Consider the following 15,695-nt stretch of genomic DNA (forward strand, 5'->3'; position numbering starts at 1 on the left):
TAGAGAAACATTGCAATGTTACTTAATTGTTTCATTTACTTTTATAAAGAATTTCCTTGGGCTCCTGAGTGGCTCAGTTGGTTAAGCATCTGACTCTTGATTTTGGCTCAGGTCATGATCTCATGGTTCATAGGACTGAGCCCCTCACTGGGCTCTGTGCTGACAGCGTGGAGCCTGCTTGAGATTCTCTCTCACCCTCTCTCTCTGCCTCCTCCTCTGCTTGTGTTCTCTCTCTCAAAATAAATAAACATTAAAAAAAAGAATTTCCTGGGGTGCCTGGGTGGCTCAGTCAGTTAAGCATCTGACTCTGGCTCAGGTCATGATCTCATAGTTCGATCAGGCTCTGTGCTGACAGCTTGGAGCCTGGAGCTGCTTCAGATTCTGTGTCTCTGTCTCTCTCTGCCCCTCCCTGACTCATGTTCTGTCTCTCTCAAACTAAGTAAACATTAAATTTTTAAAAAATTTCCTTCATTTAGGGATTTTTTACTCCTCTTAGCAATTACCTTACCAGTTGTTTTCTGCTAATGAAAATAGGAAAAGAAAATAAAAATGCACCTGCATGTTAAGTATGGAGGTGTAGAACATACCTTTCTTTTAGCTTGTAATATATTTTTCTCTAACTCAGCTGGAATCATCTTTCCCCTTAAAAATACAAATATACATTGATTTATTATGAGCAAATAAACATACCAATTATAGTAATGAGAAGAATAACTAATATGCAAGGCTAAAAAACTAGTTTCCAGTGAGGTATTTCTATGTGAGTAAACAGATATTTGGTAAGTGTTCAGTTCCAAAAAACCAATAGTAAATATCACATTGAACTAAAGAATGATTGGTGGGGGGCACCTGGGTGGATCAGATGGTTAGGTGTCTCACTTCAATTCAGGTCATGATCTCACGCTGCTGGGTTCAAGCCCTGCATCAGGCTCTCTGCTGTCAGCACAAAATCTAATTTGTATCCTCTGTCCACATCCCCTCTCTCTCTGCCCCTCCCCTGCTCACACTCTGTCTCTGTCTCTCTCAAAAATAAATATTTAAAAATTTTTAAAAAGGAAATGCAATTGTTTCAAACAACAAAACATCATTTTTGTCTATCAGAATTTTTACTCATAAGGGTATTTATAATATCCACATTGATAATATGCAGATAAGAGTATCAATTAACTAAAAAATGTTTGAAAAGCAAATGAAAAATCTTTATGAAATTGTAAATGCAGGTCTTGTTTGAACAAATAATCCAGTTTCTAGGAATTCATGTGAGATATTCAAACAGAGACTTTTGAAGCATCCAACTTCAGCTCAGGTCATGGATCTCACAGTTCATGAGTNTGTCTTTTAAAATAAGGTTTATAAAATTATCTTACATTCATAAAATGGAAAACTCCAAAGTTACTGAAAAAGAATAAGGAAAAGGATAAGATTTCTAAGACAGGGACTCCTGGCTGGCTCAGTTGGTTAAGCATCCAACTTCAGCTCAGGTCATGGATCTCACAGTTCATGAGTTCACGCCCTGCATCGGGCTCTGTGATGACAGCTCAGAGCTTGGAGCCTGCTTCAGATTCTGTGTCCCTCTCTCTCTGCTCCCACTCATGTTCTGAGTCTCTCTCTTTCTCTCTCTCAAAAATATACAAACATTAAATTTTTTTAAAGATTTCTAAGACATTCTAAAACCCCCCAAGACTTCAGGAAGCAAGTTAAAGAATACAACACAGAATTGATGTGTGAATAAGTTTGATATGCATAAAAATGATCTTCCAGAATACATGTAATATTTGTGATATTTATTTCTTAAAGGTGGTATTCAAGCAAAATATAAATTTATTTTTGCTTTGTAGATTGCCAAGACAGTTGAATTTTTATCTACAAACATTACTATATTTTTATGTTTATTTGTATTACACATAATTCAATATATTTAAAATAGGGAGGATGTGTGACAGTCCTGGTAGTTTAAAACTATATTTAATAAAGAAATTTTAAGAGTATGATAGGATGCCTTTGGTGCTTCTGTCATAACTACTGCAGTTAAACTTTATTAAAACTAATCTGGGAGAGTATTCTTGTTAAAAATTGGAATAGGAAACCTATAGATTATGCCTGAATCTATGAAGCATAATGACAATAACAAAAATGGAGAATGTGTTAGAAACATACCTTTCATCACATTTTACTTCAATTACATTGTCCGTTCCAATACCAAGAATAGCTGCAGCTTTTTTTACTGAATAATGACCCTTGGACAAAAATGGAAATAGGAAGGCATTAACCTCTCTTCATTAAATGATCATTTATACCAGAGCATTTGGGGGCTTCTACACATAGCTTTGAATGGGTTTGTGCCTACATACACATATATACACAAGTACAGGCCTCAAGGCATATTTCTAGACCTTCATCATGACAGTTTTTCAGGAGAAGAAGGTTGTGACACCTCTTTTAGAACACACAGCACAGAACATGCTTTACATGCAGTGGGGGTTTGAATATTCTACTTCTGCATATGCATATAAAATCATATCAGATATAGATCTACTGTTAATATTCTCCAGTAATAAAAACCTTAGGTGTTCCAGACAGCTGTAGCTGTTGCATTACAGACGTTTTATTTTAAGCCTCAAGGCTTGGAGAAATGCCATGATTCTTCTGATGCCTGCAACTCTTAATTTTGACTTTGACACCAACTTTAATTTCTTGCCTTCTAGGTATCTGCTATTTCCCCTTATCATTCTGCCTGATGTAAATAATATCAGTAAAATGGAGGTATCAGCAGCTCAAGATACAAACTTAGGCCTTGTTATTTTTAGCTGCCAGGAAAAGACTAGATATATGAAAGAAAAAAAATGCAGAAATGTAAAACCCTATGCAGGCTTCATTTCAATAGCGAATGCACCAATTAAATAGGAAATGATTTTTTAAAACCCACATAGGGAGTTTCAGCCTATTTACTCATTCTATGTAAAAATTATACGTCAAATGATGAAAAAGACATTTGTAAACAAGCATCTAAGTTATATTAAGTTTTATAGTAAATTACATTAAATATGCATCAGTGACCTCCAACTTGATAATACGCATATATATAACACGCCAGTTTGAATTTGGTCATTGAATCATATTGCAAATACAGAAACATTTCAAAGAAAACCCTGTGTTTCCAGGTTCTTTTAGGTAGAATTCTCAAAGTGGGACTACTATTACATTTTAATATCACAACTGTTGCTAGGCAGAAAAGAAAAAAGCGCCCAAGGGGCGCCTGGGTGGCTCAGTCAGTTAAGCATCTGACTTCGGCTCAGGTCATGATCTCACGGTTCATGGGTTCGAGCCGTGCATCAGGCTCTGTGCTGACAGCTAGCTTGGAGCCTGCTTCTGATGCTGTGTCTCCTTCTCTCTCTCACACTCCCCTACTCATGCTGTCTCTCTCTCTCTCAGAAATAAATAAAACATTAAAAATTTTTAAAAAGTGCCCAAATTTATTAACGGGATGAATCAATTAAAAAAAAAAAAGTGTTGAAGCGGAGCACAAGATTGGAACATTAAAACCAAAGAGAACAGTGGATACATTGTCAGTATCAGAAACATTTGGCCGAGGTCCTAGTCTATAAAAATAAGCTTTTGTTTTTAACTAACTCCTTTGACCCTCACTGGAAAAATAAGATATCAATCCCATTCTCATTCGATTCATTCAACAATAAAGGGAATCACTAAATCAAGTCTTTAAAATATTTATAGCTTGACTTTTTTTGGTAAAGATAGAAGAATGCCTTATATTTATAATCATATTTTTGTTTCTCATATTTTGAAATTAAACTTTGATTTTGAATTATCTGTACTGCTAATCGCTAGAGCCTATATTGACTAGAAAGTTGTTTTTTAGTCTTTCCAATATCAATATGCAGACACAGACACAGAGATTACTGAATCTCTATAATGTTAGAGTGAAGCTAATATTCTCCTTCTTTCAATAACTTTACAGTTTACCTTAGAAGATTCTTAAAAGTTGGAAAAATCGAGACTTGATACTTACTTGCTCAGAAACAAATAACACAATACACGGAAGTGCCATCATGCCTTGTCTTTTTATCGCTGGATATTGCTTATAACGGGCTACTAATACACCATAGAGGTTAGATATACTTCCTCCTGGAAGAGAAACAGTGAGTGTTAACCTAATTTCAAAAATCAGAAATGTTCACTGAAATCATGACAATTTGAGTGCTTTCTGAAACTAAAGTGGTGCCAAATCACTGCTGCTATTTCAAAACTACCTTTCCTTGACAATGTTGAGAGAAATATCACACAACACAATTCATACCTTTTAGATTTGTGGAAACCTTGTTTGCAATTATGGCTAACACAATGGCTTGTGAACATTTCTCTCTTAAAAATAATAGCATTAGTTGAAATATACTTTGAATGTCTCTGAATGTATATTTCATTTAGCTTAGAAAAATGATGTCTTGCTTCTTCTTACCAGGTGCAAATATTCCATCTGCTTCTGTTTCTCCCCAGCCAATAATTTCATACATTTTCTTAAGAAGAACCATCTCCATGACAGTAAATACTGGAGCTATTTCATATGTAAACCTAAATCACATATATAGAAATCCTACTGTGAATTATATAAAGTGGGAAAGGATAAACAAAGTCACGTGCTAGATAAGATTAAATACATTTTTTTTTTTGGTATTCTATAGCAGACTGTACAAGAAATAGTTACAATTTATGTGCTCTAAACCGCCCCTTCCAGGCTAAGAGTTTATTAGTTCAACAAAGAAGGTGTCATAGATAGATTCCATTGTTTTGTTCAGTAGCTGAGGATTTTTCCCACCAAAAGGAAATTTGAAAGCAACCCCTACCTCCTCAGCACATGCACAATACTATTAGCACCAGAAAATGCCGATAGATAGATAGATAGATAGATAGATACATACATACATACATACATACATACATAGATGGATAGATAGATAGATATGGCAAGTTAGAAAGAGATCTAGATCTACAATGTTTTGCAGAACATGAAATAAATCAAAAAAGCCATTTCTCAAAATCGATGGGTGAAGATTTTCTACCTAAAAATTGTACTTTGGGCAAGCACACCAAAAAAGGCTAAAAACTATTATGTTTTCAGTAACAGCTCGAAGCAAGTAGATAGTTCAAGGAAAGAACAATATGGCCACATGAACAAGAATTCAGAGAGCATAACGATGGGGACTCTCCTCTGAGTCACACTGAGATTAGAGTCCCTTCCACAAAAAGAAGCAGCCAAGATCAAAAAGAAAGCTACGAGTTTTTCTCTATACACCGTATAGAGTGTATAGAGTTTTTCTCTATACACCATATACAGTGAGCAGTGAGGTACTTACGCTGGTTCTGAAACCAAAGAGTTCCTTCAGGTATTTTCGAGGAATCCTTTTCTTTGTTCTCAAACACCTTTTAAAGGTGGTGTTTGGAGGTGTTCTCACATAGCGCTGCAAGTGTCACACTCCATTTATGTTATTTTAGATGCTCTCAGCTTGCTCTGTCTCTAAAGCCCCATATTCAAGCCCAGCCATTGTTGTGACCACTTTCACTCAGATACACCCAGAGCTCAACCGAGAGTCGCCTCCCACCTGCAAGGCAGGCACTGACTTCCAGCCCACGGATCTCTTTTTGCATCTTCTCGGAGCCCCAAGAATGCCCAACCACAGGGAAGTTAACATCCCACAGTGCAGTCCTTTGGCCATAAGAGAACTGGTTGACAATCTGTTCTTTCCCCATTTCCCTGCAGGTGGACTGCCCTGTGAAGCAGTCATTTACAGAGGCACTCCACCCCAGGAGATGAAGCGTCCGCTTCTGCTGCTACTAAGTGGTAGCCAAGTCTACAATTTCCCTCATGTTGCTCTTCTGTCCTACGCCGACTCCCTCCATCTTTCCTCAACCCCATTCCTCACGATGGCCTGGCCTAAAAGGAAGTAGTAACCCATGAGCTCTTGCAGGGGCTGTGCACACAGGCCAGGAGGGAAACCCAGTGTCTATGGAAATTCAGATTCTGGTTCTAAGAGAAACAACGTAAGAAGCAAGCCTTACAAATTGGCATTTCAACAAGGCTTCATTTCTGCCAGCATTTGCTTTGTCAATTTCAACACTTACGCACATTACCTTTCTGATGCTACCTCAGTTCCACGGAGTAGGCATTGTTTTTAGACAAGAGAGACGCACTAAACTTCCCAGCACTATAGATGGTAGAATTAGGACTGGAATCCGGTTCTCCTTGTTTCCACCTCACAGGTTTTCCACTGTCCCAGATTAGGATAAGAGATCTCCATTCATTAAAAATGAAGAAACTCTGAGGGTAAAGAAGGCTGCCTGAAATCCTTTCTCTCCCTTTATTATGAACCGTTCTGCCTCCATCTCCCATGTATTCTTTCTACTTTTACTGTGTCAGCCAAGAATCTCTATTTTCTTCACATATCGAATGATTAAGTCTCACAATACTGGGATTCTAAACAGTGGAGGAAGATGTATAAACTGAGCTTTAGGTAATAATTTATATAATAAAGAAACATTCAAAAGATAAAGTTGTCCTTTTTAAAGTTTATGTATTTACTCTGAGAAAAAGAGTGTGCACACAAGTGGGGGAGGGGCAGAAAGAGAGAGAGAGAAATGAGAGAGAGAGAGAGAGAGAGAGAATGAATCAGAAGCAGGCTCCACCCTGTCAGCACAGAGCCTGATGTGGGGCTGGAACTCACGAACTGTGAAAGCATGACCTGAGTCAAAATCAAGAGTCAGATGCTTAACCGACTGAGCCACCCAGGCGCTCCAAGCGATAATTTTTTTTTTTTAAGTAGCATATTACCCTATGCATGTTTTAAGGACCATACTCAAGCAATAAAAATGAAAAAGAGCAGTCAGTTGTGTAAGCCATTTATGTTTGCATTTCATAGCTACAAAATGCTGATTACTACTGTGAACTATGCATCATTAAAAGCCAAATGATAACTAAACAGTTAAAGCAAACCTTAGTTTTTCCACATAGCAAAGCAGTCTGTCCTCATAAACATTTAGTTCTTGGTTTTAAAGTTCAAATTCCTACCAGCTCTCTCTTTTGATTGCTAGTTAAATTATATTAACATTTGACACAGACTGTTCCTTTCAATTTCATACTCAATCATTTTCCTATCCTTTTAACCTTGAAAAATATTCCCCTAAAATTAACATTACTTCAAAACATGGAAGCAGTAGATCTGATTTTTGTATGGCCAATAGTTTTGATGTGTCAAAGGTCGAATTTTTTTTAATGCTTATTTTTGAGAGAAAGAAAGATGGTGCGAGCGGGGCAGGGGCAGAGAGAGAGGGAGACACAGAATCCGAAGCAGGCTCCAGGCTCTGAGCTGTCAGCACAGAGCCCGATGCAGGGCTTGAACTCATGAACTGTGAGATCATAATCTGAGCTGAAGTCGGACGCCTAAACAACTGAGCCACACAGATGCCCCACAGATGGACTTTTTAAAGAATCACACTGGAGCTGGATTTAGATTTCCTTTAAAAGTTTCCCTTCTTCAACCTTGGATCAGATTCAGGTTCTAATTTATATTCAGGCAACTTCCCAAATACCTGTGTGTGTCTTTTAGGCTACGTGTGCTATGGCCTACGTGGGGTAGTGTTTGAATGATTCCAACCGCAGAACTGAACTCACTCACAGTCTGCACACTAGTAACCCAGGCTAATCAACTGACCTTTACTACTTACCAGGGAATTCAGATCCTGAAAGTTTCTAGAAGCTGTCCCGAGGACTCAAGCGTGTTACTCGTGGAACACTTCACGGCTCCTTTGCCTTTCCCTCAGGGTGTCAACTATTTGTATTTGATACAGCAAGCATCATATCCGGAAAAAGGTACAATCTAGAACTTCACCTTTGCTCACGCATGTCTCCAGGTTTCCCATTCCTCAGACCCAGGAGGATACTCACATGTTGGTATTGGCAGCGGCTGTCAACCATTCCCCGGCAAGTCCGACCACATCTAGCCCACTGGAGAGCTGGTTAAAAAAGCGAGGATGTCCTAGAAAAAAGACAAAATTCAAATGAGCCAAAATAAAAACACAGGGCTGAAGAGTCGATCAATTTTAGAGCAGTTTCTCAGTTAACAGGTACTCACCGATCAAGTACGCGTAAACTAATTCTTTCATTCAATACATATTGCTGAGAACGATCATATGCAGGGACAGAGCTCAGGTTGGGGACATAGTCGTAAACAAGGCGGACTACCATGTGGACCTTACTGACCAGTGGAAGGAAAAGGTATTAATCAAATAATGACACAGATGGGGCGCCTGGGTGGCTTAGTCGGTTGAGCGTCCGACTTTCGCGTAGGTCATGATCTCGCGGTTCGTGGGTTCGATCCCCGCGTCGGGCTCTGTGCTGACTGCCAGCTCAGAGCCTGGAGCCTGTTTCAGTCTGTGACTCCCTCTCTCTCTGACCCTCCCCTGCTCACGCTCTCTCTCTCTCTCTCCTAGAAATAAATAAAAATATTTAAAAAAAAAATGACACAGATGTGTTTAATTGAAATTGTAAAAAGCGCAAAAGGCAAGATCGGGGTGTTTTAAGGCCATTCCTGGGGGGCCTAAGACAATCAGGGAAGCAGAAGAGCCGATCTCTATAGTGAAGGCTTCTTGGAGGAAGTGATCTTTCAGGTAAGATCAAACGTTTGCTTCCAGACCAAGAGTGAAGGAGACCCATTAATGGTATGAGGAATAGCTTGTGAGAAGTTGCTGAGTTGAGAAAGAGCTCGTGAGCTTGAGGGTGAGGAACCCATCCTGTGTCTAAAGTAGAAAGGCCAATGATGGGAGGCATAAAGCTACCTCAGTGAGAGGCGAAGGGACCATCTGAAAGATTAAATAATTTTTTTCTCAAAAGCTGTTTCCATGTTTTTGGACAAAATATCAGGTCCCTTTTACAATGATTTTTTTGAAAATTTATATTAATAAAGAACATCAAGAGGTGCCTGGGTGACTGAGTCAGTCAAGCACCTGACTCTTGCTTTCAGCTCAGGTCACGATCTCACAATTCGATGAGTTTGAGCCCCACGTTGGGCTCTGTGCTCACAGGGCGGAGCCTGCTTGGGATTCTCTCTCTCTCCTTCTCTTTCTCTGCACAACCCCCTACTCGTGCTGTCTCTCTCAAAAACAAAACAAAACAAAACAAAAGAACACCAAACATTGGATGCCAAATTTAACATTCTATTTGCAACTCAGTTTAAATTAATCTCTTCCTGAGGTGCCTGGGTAGCTCAGTCAGTTAAATGTGGGACTCTTGATTTCAGCTCAGGTCTGGTTCGTGGGATTGAGTCCCAAATTGGACTCTGAGCTGACAGTGTGGGGTCTGCTTAGGATTCTCTCTCTTCCTCTCTCCCTTCTCTCCCCCAACTGGCTTGCTCTCTCTCTCCCTCAAAATAAATAAATATTAAAACAAATTAATCTCCTCCTGAGCTCCCAAATAGATGGTTCTTTGCACTTCTTTGATAACATGTCTTAACAACGGCCAGCATCACATCTCTTTGTGAGCGCTCTCCCCTCTAGTAACTTACTTGTATTTGCAGAACCCCTATGCCCATAGCACCTGCAGAGTTAATTTTAAAAGAAGGGACTCAATAAATGTTCACTTAATTGGAAGGAATGGAAGGTCTGGAAGTTGTGGCTGTGTTATGAAATGTTTCTTTTTATTATTCACTTTTTGCTTTCTCAGCATCTTTGCTTTTCCCTCTGCACTTGATACTGGGAAATGCAAACGCCAGGGAAATGAGTCCCTAGAGATTCCTCTGCCTTTGCCATTCTGGGTAAGGGAAGGATAATGAACTTGATTTACAGCTGTCACAGTGCTTCAATTGCCCTGCTATTTTTCAAAACTTCCTTTCGCTATTTTTATTTCTAACTAAAAATTATTTCAACTTCACATTTACTTCACACAGTTGAACTTCGTCTTGAAACATGCCTTTTATTTCAGGATCCTATGAGGCTTTCTTTTTGTCTTATTTAATAAAAATTTCTCCAGTCGTAAATATACTACATGTTACAGAAATGCACAGAACAGAAAATATTACATACAAGGCAGTAATTTTTACACATATGCAGTCAGAAAATATCCACTTAATTATCCAACACTTATAAAATTTATAACATTTGGAACATATAACTTAAAAATGTATTTATTATAAACAGGTGGTTTTATATGTGTGCATGTACATATGTACAGTTTCACACAGTTTAAAATATAATTAAATATAATTGAAATCATATTGAACATATTATTTTGTGGTATGTCTTATTTATTTTACATTTTTAAAAATGTTTTTATTTAATTTTGAGAGAGAGACAGAGACAGAGCGTGAGCAGGCGAGGGACGGGAGAGAGGGAGACACAGAGTCTGAAGAAGGCTCCAGGCGCTGAGCTGTCAGCACAGAACCCAATGCATAGTTTGAACTTGTAAACAGCAAGATCATGACCTGAACCACAGTCAACCGCTTAACTGATGGATCCACCAAAGCACCCCATGTGGTATGTCTTTTTATAGCAATTAAAATTCTGTGAGAAATCCTCCATGACTTTCCTAGGACTTTTTTTGGTATAATTTTTTTAAATTTTTAATTATTGTTTTTGAGAGTGAGAGTGCATGAATGTGCACGAGTCAGGGAGGGGCAGGGGGAGACAGAGAGAGAGAGAGAGAGAGAGAGAGAGAATCTTAACCAGACTCCATGCCCAGCACAGAACCTGATGCAGGGTTTGATCTCACAACCATGAGATCATGACCTGAGCCAAGATCAAGAGCCAGAAACTCAACCAACTGAGACACCCAGGTGCCCCTCCTAGGACTTTAATGTTGCATATTATTCTCTCAAAGAAAATCCAGTTTATATAAGATAAATGTCAAGATGAGGATACTTTTAAAATTTTCGTTATTAAAAGTAAAGCAGAAATGAGCATTCTCAAATAGATATCATTTTGTTTGTTAGCATGGTTGATCAGTTTGGTCTGAGGATAAAATATGTGTGATGCTTAAAGTTTCTGGGATATCAAAAATACATTATCTTAAGTGTCTATTTAATGTCCATCAAATACAAGGCAAGTCATCATACACAAATACTTTTCAATTATTAAAACATACATGAAATATTTTCAAAGATCACATCATAAGGAATGAGTACCAAACCCAGGGATATAGTTTGTATTTGAACCCTTTTTTGTGTGTGCCTCTTATCGAAGATTATGTTGTTCCAAATACATTATTTAATATGCATTTAAAATTTTAGAAAAAGGGGTCCATAGAGGCTATTCAAACATGATTAGTTCCCGGAAGTATCATTCCTTTAAGTGGTTAAGAAATAAAGTTACAAATAAAGTTACAATAGAGTTAATCAGAAGACATAATTTCTAATATATAAGATGTATATATATAATTATATACATATATATAATTTTATTGCTGTTATTTTATTGATATAGAAGGATGGCCTATTGAACATCAATAATGAATATGACCAAATGAAAATAAGTTAGCTAAAATTGTATGTTCAGTTGCTACTGGAACAAAACGCCTCAAACCAAAACTACTTTATTGATTTTTCTTTCTTTCTTTTTTTTTTTTTTAATGTTTTTAGCATTTACTTATTTTTCAGAGACAGACAGAATGTGAGCAGGAAGGGCAGAGAGAAGGAGACACAGAATCTGAAGCAGGCTCCAGGCTCTGGGCTGTCAGCACAGAGCCCGATGCGGGGCTCGCACTCACAAACTGTGAGATCATGATGTGAGCCGAAGTTGGCCACCCAACCAACTGAGCCACCCAGGCGCCCCTGACTTTTCTTTCTTTTTTAAATTTTTTTAAAATGTTTTATTCATTTCTATGAGAGAGAGAGAGAGACAGCGTGAGCAGGGGAGGGTCAGAGAGAGAAGGAGTCACAGACTCTGAAACAGGCTCCAGGCTCTGAGCTGGCAGTCAGCACATAGCCTGACGCGGGGCCCGAACCCATGAACCGCGAGATCATGACCTAAGCGAAAGTTGGATGCTTAACCGACTAAGCCACCCAGGTACCCCATCTGACTTTTTTTTCTTAACAAACAAACAATTTATATGTGATAACACCAATTTGGAAATAAATTGGAAAAATGTTTTAAGGAAAAATGAGTAAAACGGGACCATTTTTCAACACACACATAAACTCAAGGCTATTCATTCAGTCTCCAGTTCAGGCACATCAGTTTGAAAATTACCTGTTTTAACACCATATTTTAAGGTATCTGTGCAATCAACAAGTAACTGCTCCAAAGATTCAGGGTGGTCAGACAGTTCCAGATTAAACCCATCCAAACCTTCAAGAAGTTGGTGAGGATGATGAAAGTCTAGTATTTTACTCTTTACATCAAAAGTTGTTTTGATGTAACGCAGAAGAATATTTACTACTTGCAACAGAAAACACTTCGTTAAATCTTTCCCATCCTTGGATGGCAACAAATCTAGAGCAAGACAGAGATAAAAAGCCAGGTCAGTACCTAGAGTGTCAAAGAAAATCACCACGGGCATAGAGTTTTGATCATTAAACATTAAAGATATTAAAAGGCCACGTGAGATAACAAGTAGCATTTGTTCAAATCTTACTCAGAATCTTCATTCAAAGTTCCACTGGATAACAGTTTTCACACATAAACACACGCACACACGGAGTCATTTTAGATTAACACCACTGGAGTAATTGTACCTTTAAGACGCTCCTGATGGAACTTATCATTGCCTTGTCAAAAAATGAACTGGTAATTACACTTTTTAAGTTTTTTAAACGTTTTCTTATTTTTGAGAGAGAGAGAGAGAGAGCAGGGGAGGGTCAGAGAGAGAGGGAGACACAGAATCTGAAGCAGGCTCCAGGTTCTGAGCTGCCGGCACAGAGCCCGATGCGGGCCTCAAATTTAGGAGCCGGGAGATCATGACCTGAGCTGAAGTCGGAGCTCAACTGACTGAGCCCCCCAGACCCCCCAGGTAATTGCACTTTGAGAAGTAAGTTAAAGCATCAAATCTTAAGGAAATTAAATTGGCTTCAATAAATATCTAAATGACATGCAATTTTATAAAAAATGAAACAAATAACATTTGTTAATGACACTATACCTGAAGCATGAGCATTTGATAAATTAATCATTACTTTCTCAGTTTGAGCCTCTTCTGTCACATTTTTCTCAGTTGATTGAAAAGTATGACCAGATTTTTTTCTCATCTGTTCTTTATCTACGTTAAAAAAGAAAGTATTTTTTATTATTAAAGCATGCTGAAAATATGTATTGACTGCTTTTATCTGTAGCCACACAGACGCTTCTAAGAAATTCATAATGACTGAAATTCTTATTTACATTCACACGTGATCTCTGCTAGGTAGGTATAAACTGGAGAGAAGCAGCAATACCACTGAAATCATGTGAGGCTCTTTTAGAACCATATAGAGAACCAATGATACGATTCGTGACAGTTAGTTTCATATCGATTTAGTGTACAGGATCAGGAATTTAGTAATTAACACCTATCATGGTTTAACTGTAAGTAACGATTCCTATTTCATAATAAGATCCTGCTATTAACATTTAATTGTATGTAACAATGTCTACTATATATTAAGAGCCCTAAGTGCCTTGCACACATTTCAATCCTCACAATATAAGCACATTTTCCCCAGTATGCGGATACATAGATTTATTTGACTTTTTTAAAATTTTACTTTTTTGAAAGAGAAAGAGAGACAGAGAGAGAGAGAACAAGTGGGGAGGGGCAGAGAGAGAGAGGGAGACAAAGAATCCGAAGTAGGTTCCAGGTTTCTAGCGGTCAGCACAGAGCCCAACGCGGGGTGACGTAGCCACTCAGGCACCCCACAGATGAACAGATTTAAAGTTAAATAAGGGGCAATTGGGTGGCTCCGTCGGTTGAGCATTCCGCTCAGGTCATGATCTCACAGTTGGGGAGTTCGAGCCCTGCGTGGACTCTGTGCTGACAGCTCAGAGCCTGGAGCCTGTTTCAGATTCTGTGTCTCCTTCTCTCTCTGCCCTTCCCCACTCATGCTCTGTCTTCTCTCTCTGTCTCAAAAATAAATAAACATTAAAACAAATAAAATAAAGAAGTTAAGTAATAGTAAAATTGAGACTTTCTGAGCTCATATGGTGGCCCAGGAACTGTTCTAAAATATCACATATATTATTCTATTCAATCCTCATAACATAGAGTTATGATAGAAATGCTATTATTAACAAAAAAGAGCTTATCTGGTGGAACTAGAATTTATAGACAGATGTTTAAATCCAAAGACCATTAAGTTATCCATTAAAAATTAATATTTCAAAATAGTATGCCCTGAGGTCCTCTTCAATAAAAATATTAAACCAAACATCCAATCAAGCAAACAAGTCATTCTTAGGTATCTTTTAATGTTCTGAGTAATGTAGGAGATAAAAGAAAGTAGAGATTAGAATTCATAATATCAAGCTATTTACCTATGGCTAGACAGAGAGAAAACATGAAGTAATTAGAAAATGGTTCCTAGCTAAATTCTATAGTTTTGCTTTCAAAAGCTTAGTAATACTAATTGCTCCCAGTTCTAATGGATTTTTCTTTAAATAAAGTAAGCTATTTATTTTATATATTTTAGATTGCATTTTTGAATACTGCAGCAAAATTAATTCAGTTTAGTTTTTAAGCATTGATATAATGTTTAAGCATTTTTGTGTTTATGTATGACAGATAAAAATGTTCTATTATAGTTTTTTCTATAAAGAATAAAATCCTGATACATTAAAAAAAAACTGTATAAGACAGAAATTACAGAAATGTGAGACGATTTGCAAAGCATACAGTGTACTTAAAAACAAATTTCCATATTACCTGTTGACCCAGTAGACATGTATTAATTCTTTGCAAAATATTTTTTCTAGAGGAAAATTGCTTTTTTAAGTTTTCACTGCTATGCGCAATGAACAATACTTATTAATATAAATAAATTCTAAAGCAAGTAAAGTTTTAGAAACATAACTCCTTTGAAATAATTAATGAAAACAAAAATCACAAGAAAAAGTGAAATTAAAAAATTCTACACATGGAATGGTATTACAAATGTTTATAAAGAAACCATGTAAAAACCAAAAGATTTGACATATTGACATAAGAATTAGACTCCACTAATAGTTCAACACACATTAAATCCACAACCTAAAACTGTGTTAAATTTATATTTAATAACAAAATGATTGTTTTAAATATATAAGTTAGACAAAGATTGTTAATGTATTTTTTCAAAATATGTAATATATTGTTCATATATGTGATGAATAATCATATAAAATAAGTAAGACTTTTTTGACAGTCTGCACTTTTTGATAAGTAACACTCAAAATCCTATGCTTTCAGTTAATACCAATTCCCATTGAATTCCCATTTCTTCTCACAAAATTTCAACATACTTGCCAGGGTGTCTCCACACTCCATGGTGCATGAAAAAAATAGTATCCGCTTTAAAAGAATACGTGGAGAGAGTGTGCTTTTATGTGATGGAAAAGAACTTGACACATTCCACAGGTGTGTAGCTGCTGTAATTTATAGTAGAGACTCCTTTAAAGTCCTGTTTATTGATGGCACAGAAATCTGAAGCCATTTCATTATTTGTAAAAAGGGCAGGGATACAATGCTTTTT

General features: G+C 37.3%; 1 protein-coding gene across 1 annotated transcript in view; it reads right to left on the reverse strand.

The window, feature by feature from the left end:
* Nucleotides 1-15,490, reverse strand: part of LOC144242587 (glutamate decarboxylase 1-like) — a 30,742-nt gene extending 15,252 nt beyond the window's left edge. Inside the window, exons 1-8 of the mRNA XM_077777553.1 lie at nucleotides 15,466-15,490; nucleotides 13,136-13,252; nucleotides 12,247-12,489; nucleotides 7,955-8,045; nucleotides 4,475-4,587; nucleotides 4,028-4,143; nucleotides 2,158-2,237; nucleotides 588-642 (exon numbers count right to left, since the gene is read on the reverse strand). Coding sequence (XP_077633679.1) covers nucleotides 588-642; nucleotides 2,158-2,237; nucleotides 4,028-4,143; nucleotides 4,475-4,587; nucleotides 7,955-8,045; nucleotides 12,247-12,489; nucleotides 13,136-13,252; nucleotides 15,466-15,490 — 840 coding nt within the window. The remainder of the gene's footprint in view (nucleotides 1-587; nucleotides 643-2,157; nucleotides 2,238-4,027; nucleotides 4,144-4,474; nucleotides 4,588-7,954; nucleotides 8,046-12,246; nucleotides 12,490-13,135; nucleotides 13,253-15,465) is intronic.
* Nucleotides 15,491-15,695: the final 205 nt, after the last annotated feature.

This window comes from Crocuta crocuta, unplaced genomic scaffold, assembly GCF_008692635.1.
Source record: "Crocuta crocuta isolate KB4526 unplaced genomic scaffold, BGI_CrCroc_1.0 scaffold36, whole genome shotgun sequence".
In the NCBI taxonomy this organism is placed as follows: Eukaryota; Metazoa; Chordata; class Mammalia; order Carnivora; family Hyaenidae; genus Crocuta; species Crocuta crocuta.